The sequence below is a fragment of the Mastomys coucha genome, unplaced genomic scaffold (genome assembly GCF_008632895.1).
Source record: "Mastomys coucha isolate ucsf_1 unplaced genomic scaffold, UCSF_Mcou_1 pScaffold7, whole genome shotgun sequence".
NCBI classification, from domain to species: Eukaryota; Metazoa; Chordata; class Mammalia; order Rodentia; family Muridae; genus Mastomys; species Mastomys coucha.
The window spans coordinates 25,710,411-25,732,708 of record NW_022196913.1 but is presented as its reverse complement, the minus strand read 5'-3'; the positions used below and the strand labels follow the sequence as shown (position 1 = coordinate 25,732,708).

Below are 22,298 nucleotides of genomic sequence, written 5' to 3'. Positions count from 1 at the left end.
ATCCTTGGCATATTTGGCCTCTCCATTTCCCACAGTATAGTATTACTAGATAATCCACTGATCCACACTTTTGCCTCTTCTTCTCAACAAGTTCCCAAATAAATTATCCTGCTGCTATCTCTCTTTCTGGCTTCTTGGTATTTCTTTCCTATGTTGAGACAGTATGCTAGAATATTACCAAAACCAAAATAATATCAAATATGTGACAATATATATATATATATTACTTCTTTTTTATTTTGTATTTGTACATTCTTTCTGCCATAGGCTTTTTTTCTCCAACCTAGAAATGGATCTGCTTATATTCTGTTTGTGATCAAAGCAGGAATGAGAATGAAAAGCCATCCCAGAAGAAGATATGCCTACAGACAGAGAGTGCCTTGTTGTTATAAACAGACTCAGCAAAGATTCTCTCAGCATCCTAAATCCAAAAATGCTGTTGAAAATGACAAGTAATTAAAATGGTGACAGAGATAAAGAAGACAATAAATGTGTGATGAATGTAACAAAACTTTCAGTAGTAGCTCAAAGGAGAACTCACATTGGGATAAAGCTCTAAAAATGTATCCAACTTCTTTACATGATCCCCTCAGTCCTGGGCCTTCAACTGCCACTGAGGCTGCACCTCTACAAATGGCCTCTCTCAGTGCCAACCCTCAGCTGCTCTCCATGACCCCTTCATGCTTTAAAAACCAATACCACCCGGGTGACTCTTACACATTACCAAGTCTGGCTGCCAACACAAGGTACAACTGTGGCTGTCTCTGGAACACAGCTTCTCTGTGCTCTCTGGAAACACTTCCCAGATTTCACCTCAGTGATCCTCGTATCATCTTAACCACTGCTAATTTCTTAGCTCCAGCTAACCAGCATTAATTCTTCCAGTAACACAAAGGTTTCACTTTAGTAGTTCTGGTATCTTGTTAATCACAGCTGATTCTTCAACCCCAGATAACCAGAACCACAGAATCTTAAATCAAAATAGCATCTGGCCCTGATAGACTCTTTAATCTTCCCTCTGAAATTTCACAAGCCAGGCCTCCGTCTTCTCCACTGCTCCCAACATTTTTATCTTCCAAACTCCTACAAACCACTGAGGTTTCAACAGTTGATGGTTCTTCTAGCCCAAATTTCCAGTCCTTCCACATCTTTTCCCCAAACATGGTCAGGACTGTCACAGCAATACCCCATACCTGGTACCAATTTGTCTTAGGGTTGTATTGTTGTGATGAAATACCATGAACAAAAAGCAAGTTGGAGAGGAAGGGTTTGGCTTACACTTCTAGACCACAGTCCATCACTGGAGGACGTCGGAACGTGAACTCAAGCAGGCTTGGACCCTGGAAGCAGGAGCTGATGCAGAGGCCATGGAGAAGGCTGTTTACTGGCTTGCTTCTGGCTTGCTCAGCCTTCGATCTTATAGAACCCAGGACTTCCATCCATGGATGGCACCACCCACAATGGGCTGGGCCCTTCCCCATTGATCATCAATTGAGAAAATGCCTTACAGCTGGATCTCATGGAGGCATCTTCTCAACTGAGGCTCCTTCCTCTCTGATGACTCTAATTCATGTCAAGTTGACACACAAAACCAGCCAGTACATGTAATGCTTGTGGAAAAACCTTCATTCAACAATCACATCTTGTTGGACATAGAATAGACACTGGATTTAAATCCTATAAATGTACAGAGAATGGGTAAGATCTCAGTGAGCACAGAGGTGTTATTCAACATCAGAGAATCCATATAGCTAAAACTCTATGGGTACAGCAAGTGCTGGAGACCCGTATAACTTAGGCTCTAAGTATCAGAGAATTTATATAGACTTTATATATGCTTATATAATATAGTTATATTATATACTATATAATATAGAGAGAATTTGTATACACTAAAAAAAGAAAAGTACCAAAAATTCTTTAATGCTCAGGATTAGTGTCAGAATCTACCTTAGAGACCACAAGTCCCCTTAATGTGGGCAAAACTTCAGTCATCATTTAAAAACTCTAATCAAAGAATATGAGATACTCTTTTATTTCTAATTTAGTTGTTTTGAAAGAAGAATCAACTTCAGAAGGCTTTAACCTGTTGTGTTGACTTACGTTTATAATCCCAAACTTATAATCACTTGATTTATGTTTATAATCCCAGCACTTGGGAAGATGAGACTTGTTCTAAACTAACAAAATAATAAAATGTAACCCTATCTGTTGTTCACTTGTGACTCACCCTTGACAATTCCTGGTTGAATATGACTTCTACCTTCTGTTCTAGGTCTCTGCTTGGCCATTTGTTTCTATGACACTAGGCAAGACATTCAAACGACCTCTGCCTCATTTCCTCTAGATGAGAATGAGATTCACCAGCTCTGTCTTGACAAGTTGAAACAGATAAAAAGTTGCCTTTGACATCAAAAAGTAAACCAATGTTCGTTATTTTCCACCATTATCCTCTTTAAATTTTAAATTAGGGGTCTGGTTATTTTGTAGACGTTTTGTTGTTTCCAAACATAAGTATCTGGCGGCTGAGAACACCTCACAGTCAAAGAGAAAGCAGTGATTAGTCAGAACTTTATAAATATAATACTGTTCCTAGGAACTATAAAGGTTTAAATTCCCCAATATGCCCTGTATGTTAGGAATTTGGAGTAATTTATGAAGCATTAACCGGAATGCACAGGGTATCTAAGAAGAATAAAGAGAAATCCGTTAGGCCTCTGGGTCTGCGATCAGCTGAGGCTAGCCCTGCAAACGCTTAGATGTCTTAAAGCCAAGTCACTCCTCAGAATGTCTGGCATAGCCCTCCACCTGGTGTAGCTGAGGGAGCTCGGTCCCTTTGCCGACCTACCATAGAGCTCTCAGACCTCCGAGCTTCCTAGAGAGCTTCCGGAAGTGTCTGTGGGGCAAGATGCATGCTGGCCCGCTCTGCGGCTCCGAGGGTTTGGAAGTTAGCGGCTGGAGGCGTCCCGCTCGGGTTCGGTGTCCGTCGCGTCTCCTCGCGCGTTTCCCGGTCCGCGCTGGGCCGCCTCCCGCCCTCGGGCAGCGTGCGGAGCTCTCGGTGAGTGCGCTGGGCCGAGCAGGGGCGCGCGGGCAGCGGAGGCCTGAGCGCGGGGAGCGAGCGGGTCGGCCCAGGGCCTGCGGCAGCAGAGCAGGCCGACCCGGCCCCAACTTCCCACGGGATGGCTCTCTTCATCGCCAGTCATCATGCATAATGCACTCCCTCTTACTTGTAAAGCCGGCCCGTGTGCCAACTATTTCTACTCAACACTTTTGCCGGTCGGTCTCAAAATTCATTTTTTAAAGATATTTTTTTTTTCTCTTTTGAAATCTCTGCCCCTCCTGGAAACCTTTGATTTTTGTTATTCTTTTTTTTTTCCCTACCCATAAAAGAAGTGTATTCAGAAAATGGTTCATGTAATGGCTGAACAATTGTGTGCAAAAAAAAAAAAAAAATACTTTCAGTAATTCCGGGGTAACAAAATTAAACCTTATTCAGAATACTTTGCTTACCTAATTTATTAAAGCTAACTGAAATAGATATTTGAAAACTCGATAGGTTCCCATTTCCAAAACTCAGGTCATTCACGAGTAATCTCTGTTAGATTTCTAAGACATTGACCACCACCCGACAACATACTTCTATTTGGCAATTTCACTTAAGTATTGTTATGCAGCAATCATCATTTTAGTGAATTTGCACATATTGAGTTCTTTGTGGTTAAATATAAAAATGTAAGTCTTGAAAACATTCATCAAAGCAACTTCCTTGAGAAGCCCATACCAACGCTTGTGGGTCTGGCCCTCTCCTGCGTGCCTTTTCTCCTAATCCTCATGCTTAGGCCTTATGAAAATAACTTTTAAAATCTCCAGAATGAAAAAAAAAAGTTGAATGAATGCCATTTCAGATAACTGCAAAGCATGTTTGTTTCATCTACTTTTCCTTAATCTCTAAAACCTGGAGATTATCATTCCAGGTTGGTGTTATTCAGTTCTCAGACATTTCTCAAGTTTAATTAATCTGGAAGGAAAGTCCATCTCCTACATGTATTCAGAAGCCAGTATTGTTTGACTTGTGCCTTCCTTAGTTTTCAAGGCTTTAACATTTTCAATCCTGAAGATCCTAAGATTGCAGCCTATACGTTCATAAGACAGCCATCCGGATTGGATGTTCTTTAAGGATGATATGTAAGGATCGGTGTTCATTTTTAGGTACTTTCCAACACTGCAGTGTGTACGCACAAAATTATTAGAGGGGAGAATGAAACAGCCATGTATGTAATTTCATGCAGTGCTAAGGTTGGCAAATCACCAGTTTGAAAACAGCCTTAGAGAATTACTTTTGTTTGGGGAGGATGGGTAAGGTCCATTCATGCCACAGTATCCTAGTGGAGGTCAGGGGACACTTGCAGGAGTCAGTCTTCTCCTTCCACTTTGTGGGTCCTGGGAAAGTAAACTAGAGTTGTCAGGCTTGGCAGCAGGTACCCTACCTCCTGAACTGTCTCGCAGACCCCTGTGTCTTTTTAACAGTACACCAGTCATATTGGACTGAGGACCTATCTTATTCCAGTTATAACTTCACATTAATTTGATTATATTTATGTCTGCAGATAAAGTTACATTTATAGGTACTAGCTAAGGCATCTTTTTTGAAGACAGTAGCATGAATGAAGAAAAGCATAACCAAAGTCAAGAAGTCACCACTGCAGCCTTGGCAAGGGCAGAAGCCATTAGTGTACACATTCCCTACAAAGAAACAGGGCCGTCAAAGTAAGCTCTTTGGACCTAGACTTTGGGCTGTAGCCTCCACTCTAGACACATTCTATGTTGTGTTGTAAATATAGCCCTCTAATGTTCTTTAATTCTGTCAATAAGATAAAAATTTTGATGAGTATGAAATTAAGAGTGCAAAACTTTTTTGCAACCAATAATATACCCATTGTGAGGAAAGTAGTATGTGTAGATATAGGGAGTAAGGAAAATAGTTTGGTCAATAATGAAAGTAGTGCAAGAAGACTTAGACGAAAAGAGATACCGACATTCATGGACTGGAGAACCCTTGTTAAGGTATCATTCCTAGTGTGATATCAGTACTGTTAAGATGATATTTCTAAACTGAATTATAGATTCAATACAAGTTCAATTCCAGCATTGTTGGAAATCAAAAGCCTATTCTAATATATATATATAACCAGCAAAGCCAAAACAGCTTCAAAAACAGAAAAGTTTAAGGACTAGAACTACTTGATTTTAACACTTGTATCAAAAAAAGGTAGACATATAGTTCATGATAACAGAATAGACTCCAGAAATAGTGTTTGTGGTCAGTCAACTAGGGTTCTCCTCCCTCTTCCTCTCCCTCTCTGTCTCTGTCTCTCTCACAGACAGAAAGGCAAGTGATTCAGTGTATAATCTTTTCTATGAATGGTGCTAGAGCAGACTGTTGTGTATGTAAGGAGGGAGACCTCGAACCATACCCTCACCTCTACAAAGATTAATTAAAAGTAGACCATAGACTTAAAAGTAAAACCTGAAACTACAAACTTTTAGAAGAAAACCTTTGTGATTTGGAATTAAGCAGACATTTCATCATTTGATATCAAAAGTACAATCCTTAAAAAATTTGATAAATTATGCTTCAAAAAATATCATCTTTAAAGGTTGCTGTTAAAAGAATAGAAAAGTCAAAATTTGTAAATCATGTATCTCATAAAGGACCTGTATCCAGAATATATAAAGAGTTCTCAAATCTTAAACATACAATACAAAGCCTCAATTACAAAGTAATCCTGGGCAAAGCATGGAATTGCATGGAATTCCAATACATGAGAGAGAGGCAATAGGATCACCAGTTAAAGATCAGCCTGGCTACATGACAAGACCAATCTCAGCAGCCTAAACAAGTTAAGTAAGCATATAAATAAACCTGATACATGCCTGTGGTCCCAGTATTTAAGAAGCTGAGGTGTGAGAATCACAAGTTTGGCACGATCTTTGGTTATAGAATAAAACTCTGCCAAAAAAAAAACAAAAGCAAAGTGGGCCAAAATCTTTTAATAGATACTTCACCAATTATGTTCAATATTGTTAGTAAAAAAACAAATTAAAATCATAACATTACTATAAACCCATTATAATGTTTATTTTTAATATAATATCAGGTACTAGTGGAATGCAAAATATTATAGCCACTTTGAAAACAGTTCAGCAATTTTTTAGGTACTAAAAGCCTTAGGTACACTTAAGCCTCAGCAATTTACTTCTTTCTTCCAGGCCTTAACCCCACTGAATTAAAAACTGCTTACACGAGACCATGTATGTATATGATCTCAGTGGTTTTATTCATAATTCAAAATACTCATCTGGTGGAAGTATAGATGAATAGTCATTTGTATGAGAATAAGCATACAATATTGGTTGATATCAGGTGTCTTCTGCTAAGTGAAAGTTGTCAAACTCAAACACTACTGTATTTTTACTTCTGTAACATTCTGGAAGGTCATTGGTGTGTGGGTTTAGATTTGTAGATGTTGATAAGACATTCTGTTCTTTGCAGATCCACTGCTACAAATAGATTTTTAGGAGTAAAAGATGAAGTCCAAGAAATAACCCTTAGAGACAGGTAGCAAAATAGGAAGCCTAAGTAGGTCATGAATCTTAAGAAGTGAAGAGGAAAGGGTTAAAGGGCTCCTAAACTAGAGCAAGGTTAAGCGCTAACGTGCAGCTGCAGATGTACAAGGTGCCTCAAGGAGCTCAATGCCTGCAGCTGAGGAGCATTTGATAATTAAACAGAATTCCAGTTAGACTGAATCGCCATGGTCTCCATCCTCTACAACCCTAAACAGAAAGCAAAAGGAAGGGTTTGTACCCTGGATGGGTTTGGGCTGCCAGATTATTTAGAGCACTCATTTATATATCTTGGTAGGTTGCTATGATTTTTGCCTTACCCTAACACAGTTATCATTTTCTTTTCTGGAAGAAGTAACGTGGAGGTCCTTGAAAGACTTTTAAGAAGATATAGAAGGTAGAGGAAAGGGGCCTTCTGAGCCTTTCTGGCCCTAAATGGCTACAGAATCAAGAAAGCCTTCTTCAGCCCCATCTCCACCAGACCAGGCTCCTGAAGAGGACCTTGTCATTGTCAAGATAGAGGAGGATCATGGTTGGGATGAGGAATCTAGTGTGCATGAAAACAGCACACCTGGCCAAGAACTGTTTCGTCTACGCTTCAGACAACTCTGCTACCAGGAGACATTAGGACCTCGGGAAGCTCTGATCCAGCTCCGTGCATTTTGCCATCAGTGGCTGCGGCCAGACTTGAACAGCAAGGAGCAGATCCTGGAGCTGCTGGTGCTGGAGCAGTTCCTGACCATCCTGCCTGAGGAGCTGCAGGCTCTGGTTAAGGAACACCAGTTAGAGAATGGAGAGGAGGTGGTGACCCTGTTGGAAGACCTGGAAAGGCAGATTAATGTCCTAGGGCAACCAGTAAGTAGCTGTGCATGCTGTGACTGAATTCCCGGAACCTTGGTAGGAAGACCTTAGCTTCACTTTGAGGAATAAATTCTATTCACTGGTTTCTTGTAAATGTAGATGAAAATTATTTTAATGTTTTTAAAGGATAGAATCCTTTTTTGTAAAGGATAGACTCCATTTTCATCCTCATAAGATCCCTACAGTTGTATTATTGTCCTTGCTTGCTAAATGGGACCATAATACACAAGGAGCTTATATTACTTTTTTCCTGGGGTACCCGTAATATCAATGTTCAGGGTTTGAGCCAGATGTTTCTACATCTTTGGCCTCTTATTTAAGGAATTGAAATAAAGACCCACACAAATTGTACAGATAGCAAGGAAACATTATTCAATGGCAGAACAATAGTATAAAGTAATAAATACAGTCAAGAGTCTTAGGCCACTCAAGTGAAACTGCTCAAGTACTCAAGGGCCCCAATTATTTAGGCCTTCTTCTGGGGTTCAAGAGAAAAGGGAATTTGTCTGCTAACAGGCATGATGAAGATGGGTCTTTGTTTTCTTGGAGGATACAATTTTCCTTATTGGCTCATGCACCCAAAATCAGTCTAGGCCTGCTTGCCCCCCTACCTTTCTTACCTTAACTGAAATATGATTGGGTACAAGCTGTCTAAGTGGCATGGTTCTTAGGGGGAGGAGAAATTTATTCCACTGTTCAGAGTAGTGTGTAGGTACAGCTCAAAGCAGGTGAGGTCCTAGATCACTAACAGGTACGAGGTGCATTGTTCAGAAAGCAAGGGATGGGGGGCTTTTATATTTACTTATTAATACAAAACAGTTAAAGCCCAGCTTGCTAAACTATTATGTGTGTTTGCTTGCCTTGCCTGGATAATTAAAGATAACTACTTCCGGGACAATAAGCTTCCTAGTTCCTTATCAGAAGACTATTTTGCAATTGTGTGACCTTATTTTAGTTTTCTGGGCTATTCATACTAAGGTGGAGTTCTGTATCCTAATATTGGTGTTTGATATAGTAGGGAAACATCAACAGAATTTTTTTCTTTAGTACTGAACAGAAACAAATGCCTTCTTTTTGTGCTAATTTCTTGCTACCCTAGGAAGTAAATGACATTATACTGCTAGCTTTCCCAAATATGAACACCCATGAGAGGCATTGGCTCCACTACCAACTTCACTTCATTTCTCAAAGGAACTCTGCGTAACTCTGCTGTCTCGTTGTTTCTAGGTCTCAACTCATACACATGGGCACAGAGTACTCTGGGATGAAGTCCTACCTTCAAAATCTGCATTAGAACCTCCAAGTATTCATGTCCAACCCTTGGCCACCATGCCTAAATCTCCAGTGCCCCAGAAGCCACAGGACAGAGGAGAGAGGCCAGATTTCACTTATAAAGGTGAAGAAAGAGACTTGTATTTGGGGTACCTGTCTCATTCAGGAACTAGCATCAGTGTTTGAGTAGTTCCAGTCTTCTGGGTTTGAATCTTTATAGAAGTAATATGTGAACTTTTCCTATGCAGATAAATAGCTGTAGACCCCTACTGGGGCACAAAAGACATACCAGAGAAACAATCTATTGAAAACTAACTTATGAACCAATGAGTTTAATTAGGGGTAGGATGAAGGATTTTTTTTTTTATAGGAACATAGATAGCTTAGCATCAGTTATACCACTGAAGAAATTTCTTAGCACCAGTTATGCCTACATGGAAATGGGGAAGAGAGTTTGTGATCCTTCCCCACAGGTCGTATATAGCCGCAGCAGCTGAGAGTTCAGAAGGGCAATGGCCTTGTCATGCCCAGAGGACAACAATAGACCATCAGTTCTAATGGTAAACTTATGAACAAAGAACTTGAGGGTTTTGGTTTAGGTTTTGTTTTTATGAATTCACACATTTGTTAACCCCATTTACAGCAGACTTTTTTTTTTTTTTTTAGATTTTGCTAGTATTATAACATTATATTTACAAATACTTAGTACTTTTTTAACAAGAACATTTTTAATAACCTCAATAAGAAGATAGTTAAAAATGGTGGTGCTGACCTAATCCACAGTTCATACTCATCTTTTGCCAGTTGTCCCAGTGTTTTTCTGATGCAAAGCCCACCCTATGAGTGTAGTACAACCAGTTATAAACTCTTCAGTATCCTTTAACCTGGCATTTTTTTGCATTATTTCTTAGTCTTTCTTTTTATGACCTTAACAGTTTTAAAGAACATAGATTAGAATTAGTAGAATGGCTACAAATTAAATTTGTTTGAACTTTTCTCATATTTAGGTTCAAGTTGAATATATTTAACAAGAACACTACAGAAAATTGGCCTATTGTAATGTTATTTTTGATGACTTAAGATTAATCTTGCTAGGTTAATTACTATAAAGTTACTATTCTTCCCTTTATAATTAAGTAATTTAGGAGGATGTTATCATGAAGCTTTGTAAATATCTTAACCCTTATCAAATTTGTTGCTAGAACAGTAATTTTAATATTTATTGATGTTTCATTTTTACTTTATGTTATTAAAGCTTCTCAACTGAGTCAGGGAATATTACTAAACCAGTTACAAGTGGTTCTTTCTCAGTCATTCCTTCTATGTTGTTGTATTGTTCATCTTAAGATTCTCTTCTAGTTTACCCATGGGTACATATGTTGTGTATATTCTGTTTCCCCCCACCTTACTTTTATTACTATTAGTGTGTGGACACAGACATATACCTGTTAGGAGGGTAGAGAACAACTTTCATCAAGAGTCAAGTCTTTCCATCCAAAAGGGTTCCAGAAATTGAACTTGAGCTGTTGGGCTTTTATATGGAAAGCACCTTTGCCCCCAATGCTCTCTCTGGCCCTTCTACCTTATTTTTTGAGCTGGAGTCTTTCCCTGAATATGTATGTCCATTTCTGCTAGATTATTTGACCTCCATGCCCCCAGGATCTGCCTGTTTCTGTTCTCTTTCAACTCCTAGTGTTGGAACTTCAAACATAGGACTTTTATGTGGGTCATGGGATTTTGAACTTTCCTCCTCGTACACCCAGCAAGCACTTTACCACTGAGCCATCATGCCTGCCCTAAGTGTATGTAGAGGAGGGGTGGTTGTGTCTGTGTTGTTTTGGGCAGTGCTAAGTATCTTAACTCAGGGTGTTTCTCACCTGAGGCCAGCACTCTTCTAACTGAGCTATGTCCTCAACCCTTCCATTTAATTGCTGTTATTTACTTATGGGCATATAAATTCTTTGTTTCAGAAACATTGTGTTCACTGTGCATACTTCATATTTGGCCAGTAAAGCCTGAATTCTGTATCTTTTTTGGCATTTTCCTGTTATTTTTTAGAAATACCTTATTTTTGGCAGAATAGCATATTCTGGGCTGTTTGGTTTGAGGTTTTTTTGTTTTGTTTTGTTTTTCCATTTATGAGATTTATAGTACTTTGTTTTGTTTAAGTGAAATTGTTTTTTATATTTTGAAACAGCTCTATGTGTAGTCTTCTTTGGCTTAGAACTTACTTTGTAGATCAGCCTGGCCTCAAATTTGTGGTGGTCCTCCTGTCTATACCATAAGGGCAGGAACTATAGGTATTTGCCACCCACCAGCATATAAGTGAACTTGTAATATTCCTACACTGAATCTTAGGCAAAAGGCTAAGACTTTTTAATATATCTAAGGAACCAGCATAGAAACACTTTAGTTAATTATATAATTCTTGTCTGAAATCATAAATCTTGTTGCCCAAGACATATGTTGCTTAACTATAAAGTTGATTTTGCTAATAAAATGCTCAGTATCATGAGAAGCAGACATGGGTAGCCATGGCAGAGATCAGCAAGGTAACAGACTTACTAGAGATTAGTTGGTTCTCATGTTCAGTTTCTAGAACATTGGGATCTAAATGAGCATTATACATAAACACAAAGGTAATACTTTTGGTAGAGAAGAAATTAAAAAGCAGTTCCCGTTAGGAAATCAATATACTTAATTTATTTGATTGTATAAGTTCAGGTACATTAAAGTACAGATGTACTATGAGCATTCATGGATATGGACCAGAGTCCAAAATGTCAGCACTTTATGTGCAAAATCCTTGCATATATGTGCTGAAATAAAAATAATTTTGGGTAAGTGAATGCTGGCTCCCACCACCATGCAGTAAAACTAGTCAATTCATAGCTGCTTTCTCCTCTCAGCCATGTCTTCTTCTCAGAAACCTACTCCTTCCCAGAAAGGAAGTTCTGGAGATGAGGAGGTGACAGCTAGACTTCTCACTGCAGGGTTCCAGGTGAGTGGTCCTCCTTCTCACTAAAAGGCCATATCTCTGTTAGACAATATAGTGGCAAATGTCCATCTCTCTGTGGTGCCTGTTTAAGAACTTTCCCTAAATCCTTTTTGCCTAGTAACAAACCAGTCTTTGATATCTCACCCTAACCCCCCCCCCAATAAATCTAGTGTACTTTCCTTTTCTTCCCAGCTATTTACACCCTTCTGCATAGCACATTCCTGTTTCTTCACCTCTCCTAACATTATAGTTATCTCCAGCACTGGTTTTGAGCTACAGAACCTTTCTAGGCCCCAAATGAGGGTCTTGTTTTGTTTCAGACTTTGGAAAAGATCGAAGACATGGCTGTGTCTCTTATTCGAGAGGAGTGGCTTCTTGATCCATCACAGAAGGATCTGAATAGAAATAACAGGCCTGAGAAATACAGAAACATGTTCTCCCTGGGTAAGGAGAGCTGTAGTTATTATAATTTAAGAATTTTCTCTTTGTTTGTTGTGTTTCTAGTAGCTTTATAAGATTTCTGGAGGTCTTAGTGGAACTTAAACTCATGATTTGGGTATGTAGAAATGGCTCAATGGTTAAGAGTGCTTTCTGTTCTTCCAGAGGACTGGTGTTCTGTTCCCAGCATCCACATCAAGTACCTCATGACTACCAGTGACTCCAACTCTAGGGGATACAATGCCTTCTGGTCTCTAAAGACACCCACCACATATGACACACACAGTCATAAATTTGCTTTAAAATTTTTCTAATAAATCTTAAAGAAAAGAAACTTAGAATTCAAGAGACGGATATTAGATTGAGACTTCTTGGGGTCTAAAATGAAACATTTTGTTCTCTAACCCAGATTTCCTTACAGTTTGTAGCTGAAGAGTGAGTGTTGTTCATTTTGCCAGTTAAGAAATTGATGACTCTGTAGTACTCCCTGAGTTCCCACCTTTCTTCCAGTTCCCATTGGACCATCATATTGGAATGTTTGTCACATGAGCCAGTTTTACTTCCAGCCCTTTCAGGACTTTTGATACATTCTCACCCACTCAGTAGATCTTGTAGGAGTTCTTTATCTCTTTCTACTCCCCACTTACACTTCTCAATTGATCCCTTTACAGCTTTACTCACCTGTCAGGAAACCCCTTTTTCCTGACACCCTTTTCCTAGTTGGTGTTTGTTTAGTACTTCTGTTTGATCAACCCACATATATCTCTCCCTATTTTAAATAGAGAAGTTTATATTTCCTTGTAGCTTCAATGAGAACTTCATTTCCCCCTTTCTTCTAATTTAAAAAATAGAAAGTGACTTTGAAAATGATTGTTTACTTCATGTTTATTTCAGATGGTGAGACCAGGAGTGAGAATAAGGAATTATTTTCAAAACAGGTAATATCTCCTGGAACCCAGCCACATGGAGAGGCAACTGCCAAGTGCAACGGGGATGTTATCGTGGGTCTTGCACATGGAGAAACACAAGACCTTCTGGGCAAATTAGAGAGGCACCAGGGAAATCCCATACAAGAAAGACGACATAAATGTGATGAATGTGGGAAAAGCTTTGCTCAGAACTCAGGCCTTGTTCGCCACTGGAGAATACACACTGGAGAAAAACCTTATCAATGTAATGTGTGCAGTAAAGCCTTCAGTTACAGGTCATCCCTTCTTTCCCATCAGGATATCCACAACAAAGTGAAGCGCTATCACTGCAAGGAATGTGGTAAGGCCTTCAGTCAGAACACAGGCTTGATCTTGCACCAGAGAATCCACACTGGGGAGAAACCCTATCAATGTAATCAATGTGGGAAGGCCTTTAGTCAGAGTGCAGGCCTTATTTTGCACCAGAGAATCCACAGTGGGGAGAGACCATACGAATGTAATGAATGTGGAAAAGCTTTCAGTCATAGTTCACACCTCATTGGACATCAGAGAATTCACACTGGGGAGAAACCCTATGAGTGTGATGAGTGTGGGAAAACCTTCAGACGGAGCTCACATCTTATTGGCCATCAAAGAAGCCACACTGGGGAGAAACCCTACAAATGCAATGAGTGTGAGAGGGCCTTCAGTCAAAAGTCGGGCCTTATTGAACATCAGAGAATCCATACTGGAGAAAGACCCTATAAGTGTAAAGAATGTGGGAAAGCTTTCAATGGGAACACTGGTCTCATTCAGCATCTGAGAATACACACAGGGGAGAAGCCCTATCAGTGCAATGAGTGTGGGAAAGCCTTTATTCAGAGATCGAGTCTCATTCGACATCAGAGAATCCACAGTGCAGAAAAGCCTGAAAACACAGGCGTTTAGGAGGAGCTTTGGTTGTAGTTTGAGCATTATTTGGCATTAGAGAAACCATGTAATACTGGAAAAGTCTAGTGAGAAAGGCAGAATCTGTAGCTGTAACCAAGCTAGTTCTAACACTTGGCTAGTTTGGGCCCAATCCCTGATCTGAGTTGATTGGTTTGACTGTCTTTGGGGGCATCTGATGAAGCAGAGCCCTAGCAGCTCAGTAAATTCTTCAGAATGACAGTAAATTGCTTATTGTGACTTGAAACACTATATTTTGTCTTTCCTATAAGTAGCTCTAAGTTTGAGAGAGGCCACTCTTCCAAGCTTCTCTGTTTCTTCCCATTTCTTGTGGTCCCTTTTTGTCATCCCTCTGAAGGTGCCCTTGTAATTCCTAATCTAAAAAGCTGTTTGAGTCCAAGGCAACCTCAATGAGGCTAAGATTTTATTTGGCTTTTTAATATCCTAGTTAGAGAAAAATTGTAAGACATTTAAATTATTATTCTAATACTCCTAGATGATAGATAGCCATATTCCTTCACAAACTCAATGCTATATTTTTAACAGCACTGTAGCATTTTTCTTCATTTAGAACCTTTACTGACTCCATTAAGTCCCTGAGCATCTGTACATATCCTTCATCACCCCCAGTCTCAGTACCTGTGTCAACAAAGGAAGTGGACGTATTAGTGATGATGGTGGGCGTGATGGAAAGAAAGAGGTGAGTGGAGACTCAGCTTGGCTATTCTTGAGTGTGGACAGTTGTTTCTCAAGGTGTCTTCTGACTCTCCTTCCGCCTCCCCACTATACACTGTGGTTTGAACAATATTTGCACTATCAAAGCTTTGGCACCACATAAAAGACAGAGGTGCTTGAAAAAGACATTAAGAATCCTTACAAAGAATGTACATCATCCCTCTAGGCCCATTACAGTACTGCTGTCAGGTTTCTATCAGTCTATATAAATTCACTGACCACATGGTTAGCCTGGACCTACCTTCTCAGATGGCCGAAGCAGATCCATCATTATCTTCCAGCTGTTTCCTTCCATTTGCATATCTCCAGTATCCACGATGGTAATCTGTCAAATACCTTACTCTGACTCCTCATTCTTCTGCATTCTGGTACACTCCATTAGTCATCTAATAACAAAGGTACACTATTACACTCATTGTCACCAGGCACCGTATTTCACCTCCAAGACTTTTATCATAACAGAATACTGTATGTGTAAAGTAATGAAGCTGGTTTTAAAGGAACACATCAGATCTTGTGCATCTAAAATGTAGTCTTTTTGATTGAGTAGTTATACTTACTACATAATAAATACTTGTTAAAATGAATATTCTAAAGTACTATGATTATAGTAATGCTACTAGTCCTCCAAACGTTGGAAACAATCTTAGAATTCTCATGTAATAAGAAGCAAGAAAACTATCTGTTACTATTAATTATATTTCGTGCTTGACCATTTGACTAGACAGCAGGCTTGGAATTGAATAGCTTTTGCTTTAAAACATTAACCCTCACACTTAAAATTATTCCATTAATCTTACTCAGAAGACACATAAGGAGGTTCTGATGAAATCTCTGAAAAAAAGAATAATTTCATACCATGACTGTCTTAAAAAGGATCATCTTAGTTTCTTTGGTTAATTTTCTCAGAACAGACCTCTCCATTATTCTTTATTTTCTTATCCTCTGTTCTGTTTGCTTCATTCCTGTTTAGATTACCATTCTTAACTCCTCTCTAGCACTCCTCACCACAGAGCCGTCTCTCCAGCCCCAATAACTTTACTTTTTAAGACAGGGTTGCAAAAGTTTAAGAAACCAGAAACAGGTAAATCTGCCTATGTCAGGACCCTTGCTTCCTGCTTCAGTTGTGCCTTGCCGTCTATAAGACAGGGTTTCTGCATAGGTCAGTTCTATGTTGTGGAAGTTACATAGGATGAGTACATTTTCAGAGCAGCTAGATGTCTGCATGTGTGCATATATGCATGCCCACTCCTTTCATGTACTTTTATGAAGCACCTGCCTTGATTTCTAATAAAATTGCCCTTTTTGCATTTGGACCCAGAGTAATATGTACCAAATACTTCAATCTCAGAACTACTAAGCATCTGGCCGAAGTTCAGAGAAAAGAAAATGTAATTGGGAAGATTAATGTTATACTGGGGTAAATGTGGAAAAGGGTGGTCATTTAAAAACCAGTTATTGGAGCCATTATGGTCAGGCACACCTTTTATCATAGCACTCAGGAAGCAGAGACAGATGAACCACCCTGGACTGTATAGTAAACCAGCCTTGAGTATAGTGAGACCAGTCTCAAAAGAAAAAAAAAGGTAAGTGAGGCTGGAGAAATGGCTTAGAGGTTGGTTAAGAGTGTGGACTGTTCTTTCATAGGACCATTGAGTTTAGTTCCTAATACCCTTGTTGGGTGGCTGGAAACTTCCTGTAACTCCAGCTCCAGGGGCATCCAACATTTCTAGCCTGCACACAGATAAATATATACACATAAACACAATTACCAATAATAACAAATTTAAATGAGTTATCAAAGATGATTTAGCATGTATAGAACAGGCCAAGTGTTATAGCATATGATGATAGAAAAGACTGTGGAGTCTTTGAAGAAATACATAGAAGTCATTGTTAGTCTTGAATTCACCAAGCATTACTCAATCTATATCTAATTTAATTCAGTGGCATTCATTAAGCCTTTATCCTATAGTGTCCAATTTTTCTGTCCTTCTGAAAGAGTTGTTTACCAGTACTATATATCCTCTCCCATCCTCATCTGTTCATTTTAAGATGTGGCAGAATAAAGTGGTTTTTCCCTAACTTACTTGCTATCAACATACCACTGGAAGAAACCTCTGAGGTTTCAAAGAATTTCTCCATGAAGCCAGATAAGTATTCAAGAATGCATGGACCAGTATAGCTTCGCTCTTGTTTCTACACCTCCAGAATGATAGCTGACATTTTTGCTTGGTTTTGTTTGTTTTTCTGCAATTGCCATGAGCCAAACCCTAAGTTAAATATTTATCCTACTTAAGAGCTAATATCACCACTACACGCTCCATCCATAGAAGATAAAACAGAAGCTTAGGGAACTAACCAACATAACATCCAGTAAAAGACAAGATTCTAACCTATACAGCCTGATGCTGGAGCCTGTGATGACCACTGCTTTGCTACCAACTGACTAAACTCCAGCCAGCCAAATGAAACCATGTACCCTTGGTCATAAGAGATACTAGGGAAAATATTACCCAGGAGTATAGTGTGGATCCATTGCAATTACTGGAAAATTGGTTTAAAATACTAGTTGGGGCAAGACCATCTTTAGACTTGGATATTCTTGATTCTTAGTACAAAAAAGTTATTTTGTCGATAAAACATGCTTAAAGGAGTAACTAGGAGGGTAAAGCTTAGTGAAACAAATACATTTCTCTGTAGACTGCCTTAAAGAAAGAAGTGAGAAGATTCCAGGTTGGGCAGATGGCAAGGTGGCAATAGTAAGCTCAACAGCCTACAGTGAGAAGCCATTTAAGCTTCTTGCCTTTTTCCAATCACCATTCTGTGTGTCTTGTGTTTTTCTTAAATTTTTTTCAAGGGTGATATTCATTTTAACCCATTTTTGCTTTAACTTTTACTGGTTTTTCATAGTCAACATTCCACTAAAATGTACATGGAATTGCTAGTGTATAAATTAAGACTTTTTATTGTTGTCCTTCTTAATCTCCTTATACTTCATCATGTTGAGTTTTCCAATGTGTGATGACTATTCTTGGTTGTCATCTTGGGTACTACTAGGACATTAGACCTATTGATAGACAGCCATTGTGGAACTACCTAGACCACAATTCGTAAGCCATTCTAATACGTCCCCTTTATATGTATTTTTTTATTCTAAAAGTTCTGTTCTTCTAGAGAATCCCAAGTAATACAGATTATCATACCAGAGGTGGTTCTAGAGCAATAGAAATATTAAGGTGAATTTTTTTTTAAGAATTTGGGATGGGTTTTCCAATTTGCAGACACCTACAGTTATTGAAGTCTCTCAGAAACTCAGGGAATATTGAAAACCCATGCTGTGAACTGTTTTACAAACTTATAGGGACAAATGCATTTGATTATCCTGATTAACCAGTTGTGAGAAAAAAGAAATTTGGTGAGTCTATATATAAAACTTTTGAAAATTTGTAGAAAAATAAGGAAAATAATGATGCTGGTTGGTTCCTGCTAGCATCTCTGAACAAATGACAAAGGAAAACAATGATAAAATTAACCAACTTCTAGCATCTCAGAGTACAGTGAAAAGCAACAGTGTACTCAGTGATAAAGTTGGCCAGCTCCAGATATGCATAAACAGTCTAAAGGTTTCTAAGTGTACCCTGCAAGAGAATCTTCTCTCCAGCAATCACAGCTTAAATTGTGGAAAATCAAACCCAGAGTAAGAGAGCATTAATTGGTAAAGAATGGATCTGTAACTTGGCATGGAGGTGTGTGGGAGGCCGCTGAGGCTCAGAACTCTGAACCCTCACATTCTCGTGGGTTTACCTCACCTGAGGGAATAGTCAGTCTCTACCCTCAGCAGAAAATGGACTCACCCCTCAAATACCGCCTTTTTTTTTTTGCCTTTGGGGAAATACAGAATGAGTATTTAAGGAAGATAGTTACAAATATCAACTGTGGCCATGTGACCAGTTGCAGAAATGAGGATTACTATTTCATATTTTGTTAAGAATGTGTTTGTATAAATATTTGTGTTTCCTTTCCTCAATTTCTTTATCATGTAATGTTACATCAATTAAGAGAATATCAGTAGTTACCATATTTAAGTTTTGAGATATACCAAAAGAATGTCCCTTAAGGGACATTGCCATGTATTCTAAAATTAATCATGCATTTGAGGTAGTACAAAATGTAGTTTTATCATGTTAGATATAATTATGATTTGATTAAATATATAATGTATTTACAATTGTACATGGGATAGTTATATCATGTTAGGTATAATTATGGCCTGGTTATTATTTTCATTTGGAAATTAAGCATGGCATAAGAAGAAATGAATTTGTGGCAAGTTGAAAAGGGGTGGACTTCAGATGGCTCTTCTTGGTTGTCAGCTTGACTACATTTAGCCAGACTGCTGGGTACACCTGTGAGGATTTTTTTTTCTTAATTAAATCATTTCAAGTGTAGTAACTATTTTCTTTTAATCTGGATCTTTTGAGGTGAGAAGATCCACCTTTAGCCAGGGCCACACCTTCTGATGGCATTCAGTATAAGGCCATGGAAGAAGGGAGCTTTTGCTGTTGTTTCCTTGCTCTTGCTATAAGTCCATGCCTTCACTAGGATTAGAGCCAACTTCAGGATTCTGGGATGTTATGAAGAGCAGCTGAGACATCCACCCTGATGGAATAAAACAACTGCCTGATTCTAGGGCTTTCCATTAGTAGACAGCCATTGTTCTCTCTGGACCACAGCCTGGAAGCTACTCTACTAAATTCCCTTTCTCTACATATGTGTAGATTGATTTTATAAGGTCTGTTCTCTAGAGAACCTAGACTAATACACCATACTTCAAGAATTCTCCTTTCTTTGTCTTATGGTACTTTTTAGGTCATTTCTCCTCTAGATCTAGCTCATGTTTATTTGTCTTTTTTGTCCTCTATACTAAAAATAATCTCTGTACCCTGTTTTTATTTACTTTTGTGTCCCTATTTATCTGTTCTGTTACTTCATGTATTTGAGTTACTTCCTATTTTCCATTTTGTATGTCATCTCACTGCTTGGGAAATTTTCCTCAGGTACCTACACACCCTGATATTTGAAACCAAAACTCACCATTCTTCTGCCTCAATTTGTATTTTCTTTTGAAATAAACATCATTGCCTAATTTCTGTCCCCTAAAATAGAATCATTGCCTTTTGTGTTTCTCATCCCAACCTTGAAGTTATCATGTCATACTTTTCTGCCTTCCTCTCTCCTGGTCTAGAACCTTGCTGATCATGCTCATATTCTTGAGGTTTGTTTTTGTTTTATCTTTTCACCATACCCTTATAGCTTTCCACATAGATCTACATCATATAAGCTCAGGTTACTATGGCTTCCTTCAATTTCCTTCCAGAATATCCAACTTATATAGCACTTCAAACTGATCTTCAATCTCCATTTTCATGGTATCTCATTTTTACTCAGATAATTCTCACCAGTGTTCCATAGTCTTGTTCTCCATTCAAGCCTCAGCTTTCATTACTCTCTTGCATGTTTACCTTGGTATACCACATTCAAACCTCCTACAGCTTTCTAGTGCTCTCTGTTGTCTTACAAGCCTTTACCTCTGTGCCTTTCTCTCATTTTTTTTTCTTCTTTGCTTAGATTACTCTTTGGCTGTACCTTCTGTTCAAATTTGCTTCCTTCATGTCTTTTGAGACGGCATCTCCTGACTTGAGTTCGACTCACCAGCGTCTTCCCTTATTCTGTTCTGCCTGAGCACATAACTTTCAAGTTTGTACTGTGATCCATGCACTCATTAATACCTTGCTCTGCAATTATTTTCTAGCAGTCTGTATAGTAGTTTCACATCTGTATTATTTCTGAGATTAAACTGTAAGCTCCTTGAGGGCAGGGATGATAACTGTAACATTTGTATCACTGCACTCTCTTTAGTGCCTAGTACAGTGCTGAGCACACGATAGGTGTTTAATAAATGCTTGTTAAATTATTGTGTGGATTTTTTTATAATGTTGAGATTTTTAACGGCTTTCAGTAATGTGACCTATTTAGTGCACTCAAAAACTATATTAACTGTCTCCATAAAATACTATAGTATATCAATATTTGCCTATATTAAGGAGTAAAGCCAAAAAAAAAAAAAACTGATGAGAGAGGGAGAAGGAGGGAGGAAAGAAGAGAGAGAAAGGGAGAGGGCGGGAGGGAACTGGGGCGGGGCACAAACACCAAGGGTTCTCAGACTCCTAGACATCTAGACACTGCTGGAAGTTGCGAAGAGCCAAGAATTGGAAAGTCTTGGCTGTGGGGTTGGGGGTGGCGCTCTGGCTTAGCTCATTGGTGAAAGTCCTTAACTTAGTGGAGGATTCTCTGGGAGGTGGGGGGTGGGGCTGCCTTCTGTGAGAGGTTTAGGCAGCAGGGCTATAGAGCCTTCTCCATGCTCCCCAATGGCTGTTATTGATGAAAGACAGTCCTTGGCTCCAAACTGTTGATTGAGTGTTAATGGTGGAAAATGGGTGCATACCAACTCCTCAGGGTGGGCCAGAGATTAAATATCTTTTGCAGGAAGGAGTGTCCGGGAAGGGAAGCTTATTGGCTAAACCCTCAGGGCCTCTAGATCCCTTATTAGCATGGAAAACTCTGTTCTGGGCTGCATTACCAGAGGTTACATTTTCTATATGGGAAACGTGGCACAGGTTCCAGGCTAGGAGTCTGATAGGGAGCAGGGAACCGCCTAAGACGGTAGTCTCCGAACCAGCTCATCCTTAACAAATTTCCTGGCACAGTCTACTGCCCCACACTGTCCCTCACATCAACCTAGACTTTTGAGACCTTGTTTCCAAAACTAAAGAGGAAAGAAAATAGGAAATACACACAAATACCTATTCTGATAAAAGTACAACTGTAAAATGAGCTGGAAATGGGTTTTGTATCTGATGTTTAATTAGTAGTTTAGAAGTTTAGTTATGTCTAGAGGCATTTGGGATTATACCATTGGTGAAGAGCTGGCATGCTTCTAGCATCTAGTGGATAGAGTTTAAGGATGCTACTAAGGATCCTTGAGGGTATCCCTCACAACAAGGCCAAGCTTTAACACACTAGTTCTCAACCTGTGAGTCAAAGCCCTTTCAGAGGGGTTGCATGTCAGATATTTACATTATGATTCATAATCATAACAATTATAGTTCACCAAAATATGGTTGGGGATCACAATGTGAGGAATTATGTTGAACAGTTGCCACATTAGGAAGGATTGAGAAACACTGCTTTAATGGAATCATGGGTGTCTGTATATATTCTGTGGTGTGATTTTTTAAAAAGCCTTAATATTTGAGATTCATAGTAACAATGTTGTTAAAGTTTTTGTTAGTGCTTTCTCTTTAATTGGCACTGGGGTAATGGCATTTGAATATGTACACTGCTTAATGATCAAATTAGGGTGATTGGCATTTCTGTCATCACACTTTTTTGTGTGACTATTTTTTTGGGGGAGCGGGGCTTTCGAGACAGGGTTTCTCTGTGTAGCCCTG

General features: G+C 39.0%; 1 protein-coding gene across 3 annotated transcripts; it reads left to right on the top strand.

Moving 5' to 3' along the window:
• Positions 1-2,885: 2,885 nt before the first annotated feature.
• Positions 2,886-20,762, top strand: Zkscan8 (zinc finger with KRAB and SCAN domains 8). 3 transcript variants are annotated; one of them, XM_031358372.1, is made up of 6 exons: positions 2,888-3,058; positions 6,980-7,479; positions 8,713-8,881; positions 11,667-11,758; positions 12,076-12,199; positions 13,088-20,762. In XM_031358372.1, the coding sequence occupies exons 2-6, from the start codon at positions 7,060-7,062 to the stop codon at positions 14,047-14,049; spliced, it is 1,767 nt and encodes a 588-aa protein (XP_031214232.1). In that variant the 5' UTR covers positions 2,888-3,058; positions 6,980-7,059; the 3' UTR covers positions 14,050-20,762. The 3 variants fall into 3 exon arrangements, with proteins under 3 accessions (XP_031214233.1, XP_031214232.1, XP_031214231.1); XM_031358371.1 differs by having other exon boundaries at positions 6,977-7,479; XM_031358373.1 differs by lacking the exons at positions 11,667-11,758; positions 12,076-12,199 and having other exon boundaries at positions 2,886-3,058; positions 6,977-7,479.
• Positions 20,763-22,298: the final 1,536 nt, after the last annotated feature.

What these genes read in the sequence shown, in the direction of transcription:
- Zkscan8 (XM_031358372.1), top strand. Translation starts at nt 7,060, where the DNA reads ATGGCTACAGAATCAAGAAAGCCTTCTTCAGCCCCATCTCCACCAGAC. An exon ending in TTAATGTCCTAGGGCAACCA is followed by an intron (nt 7,480 to 8,712) that starts GTAAGTAGCTGT and finishes CGTTGTTTCTAG; the next exon opens with GTCTCAACTCATACACATGG. An exon ending in TTCTCACTGCAGGGTTCCAG is followed by an intron (nt 11,759 to 12,075) that starts GTGAGTGGTCCT and finishes GTTTTGTTTCAG; the next exon opens with ACTTTGGAAAAGATCGAAGA.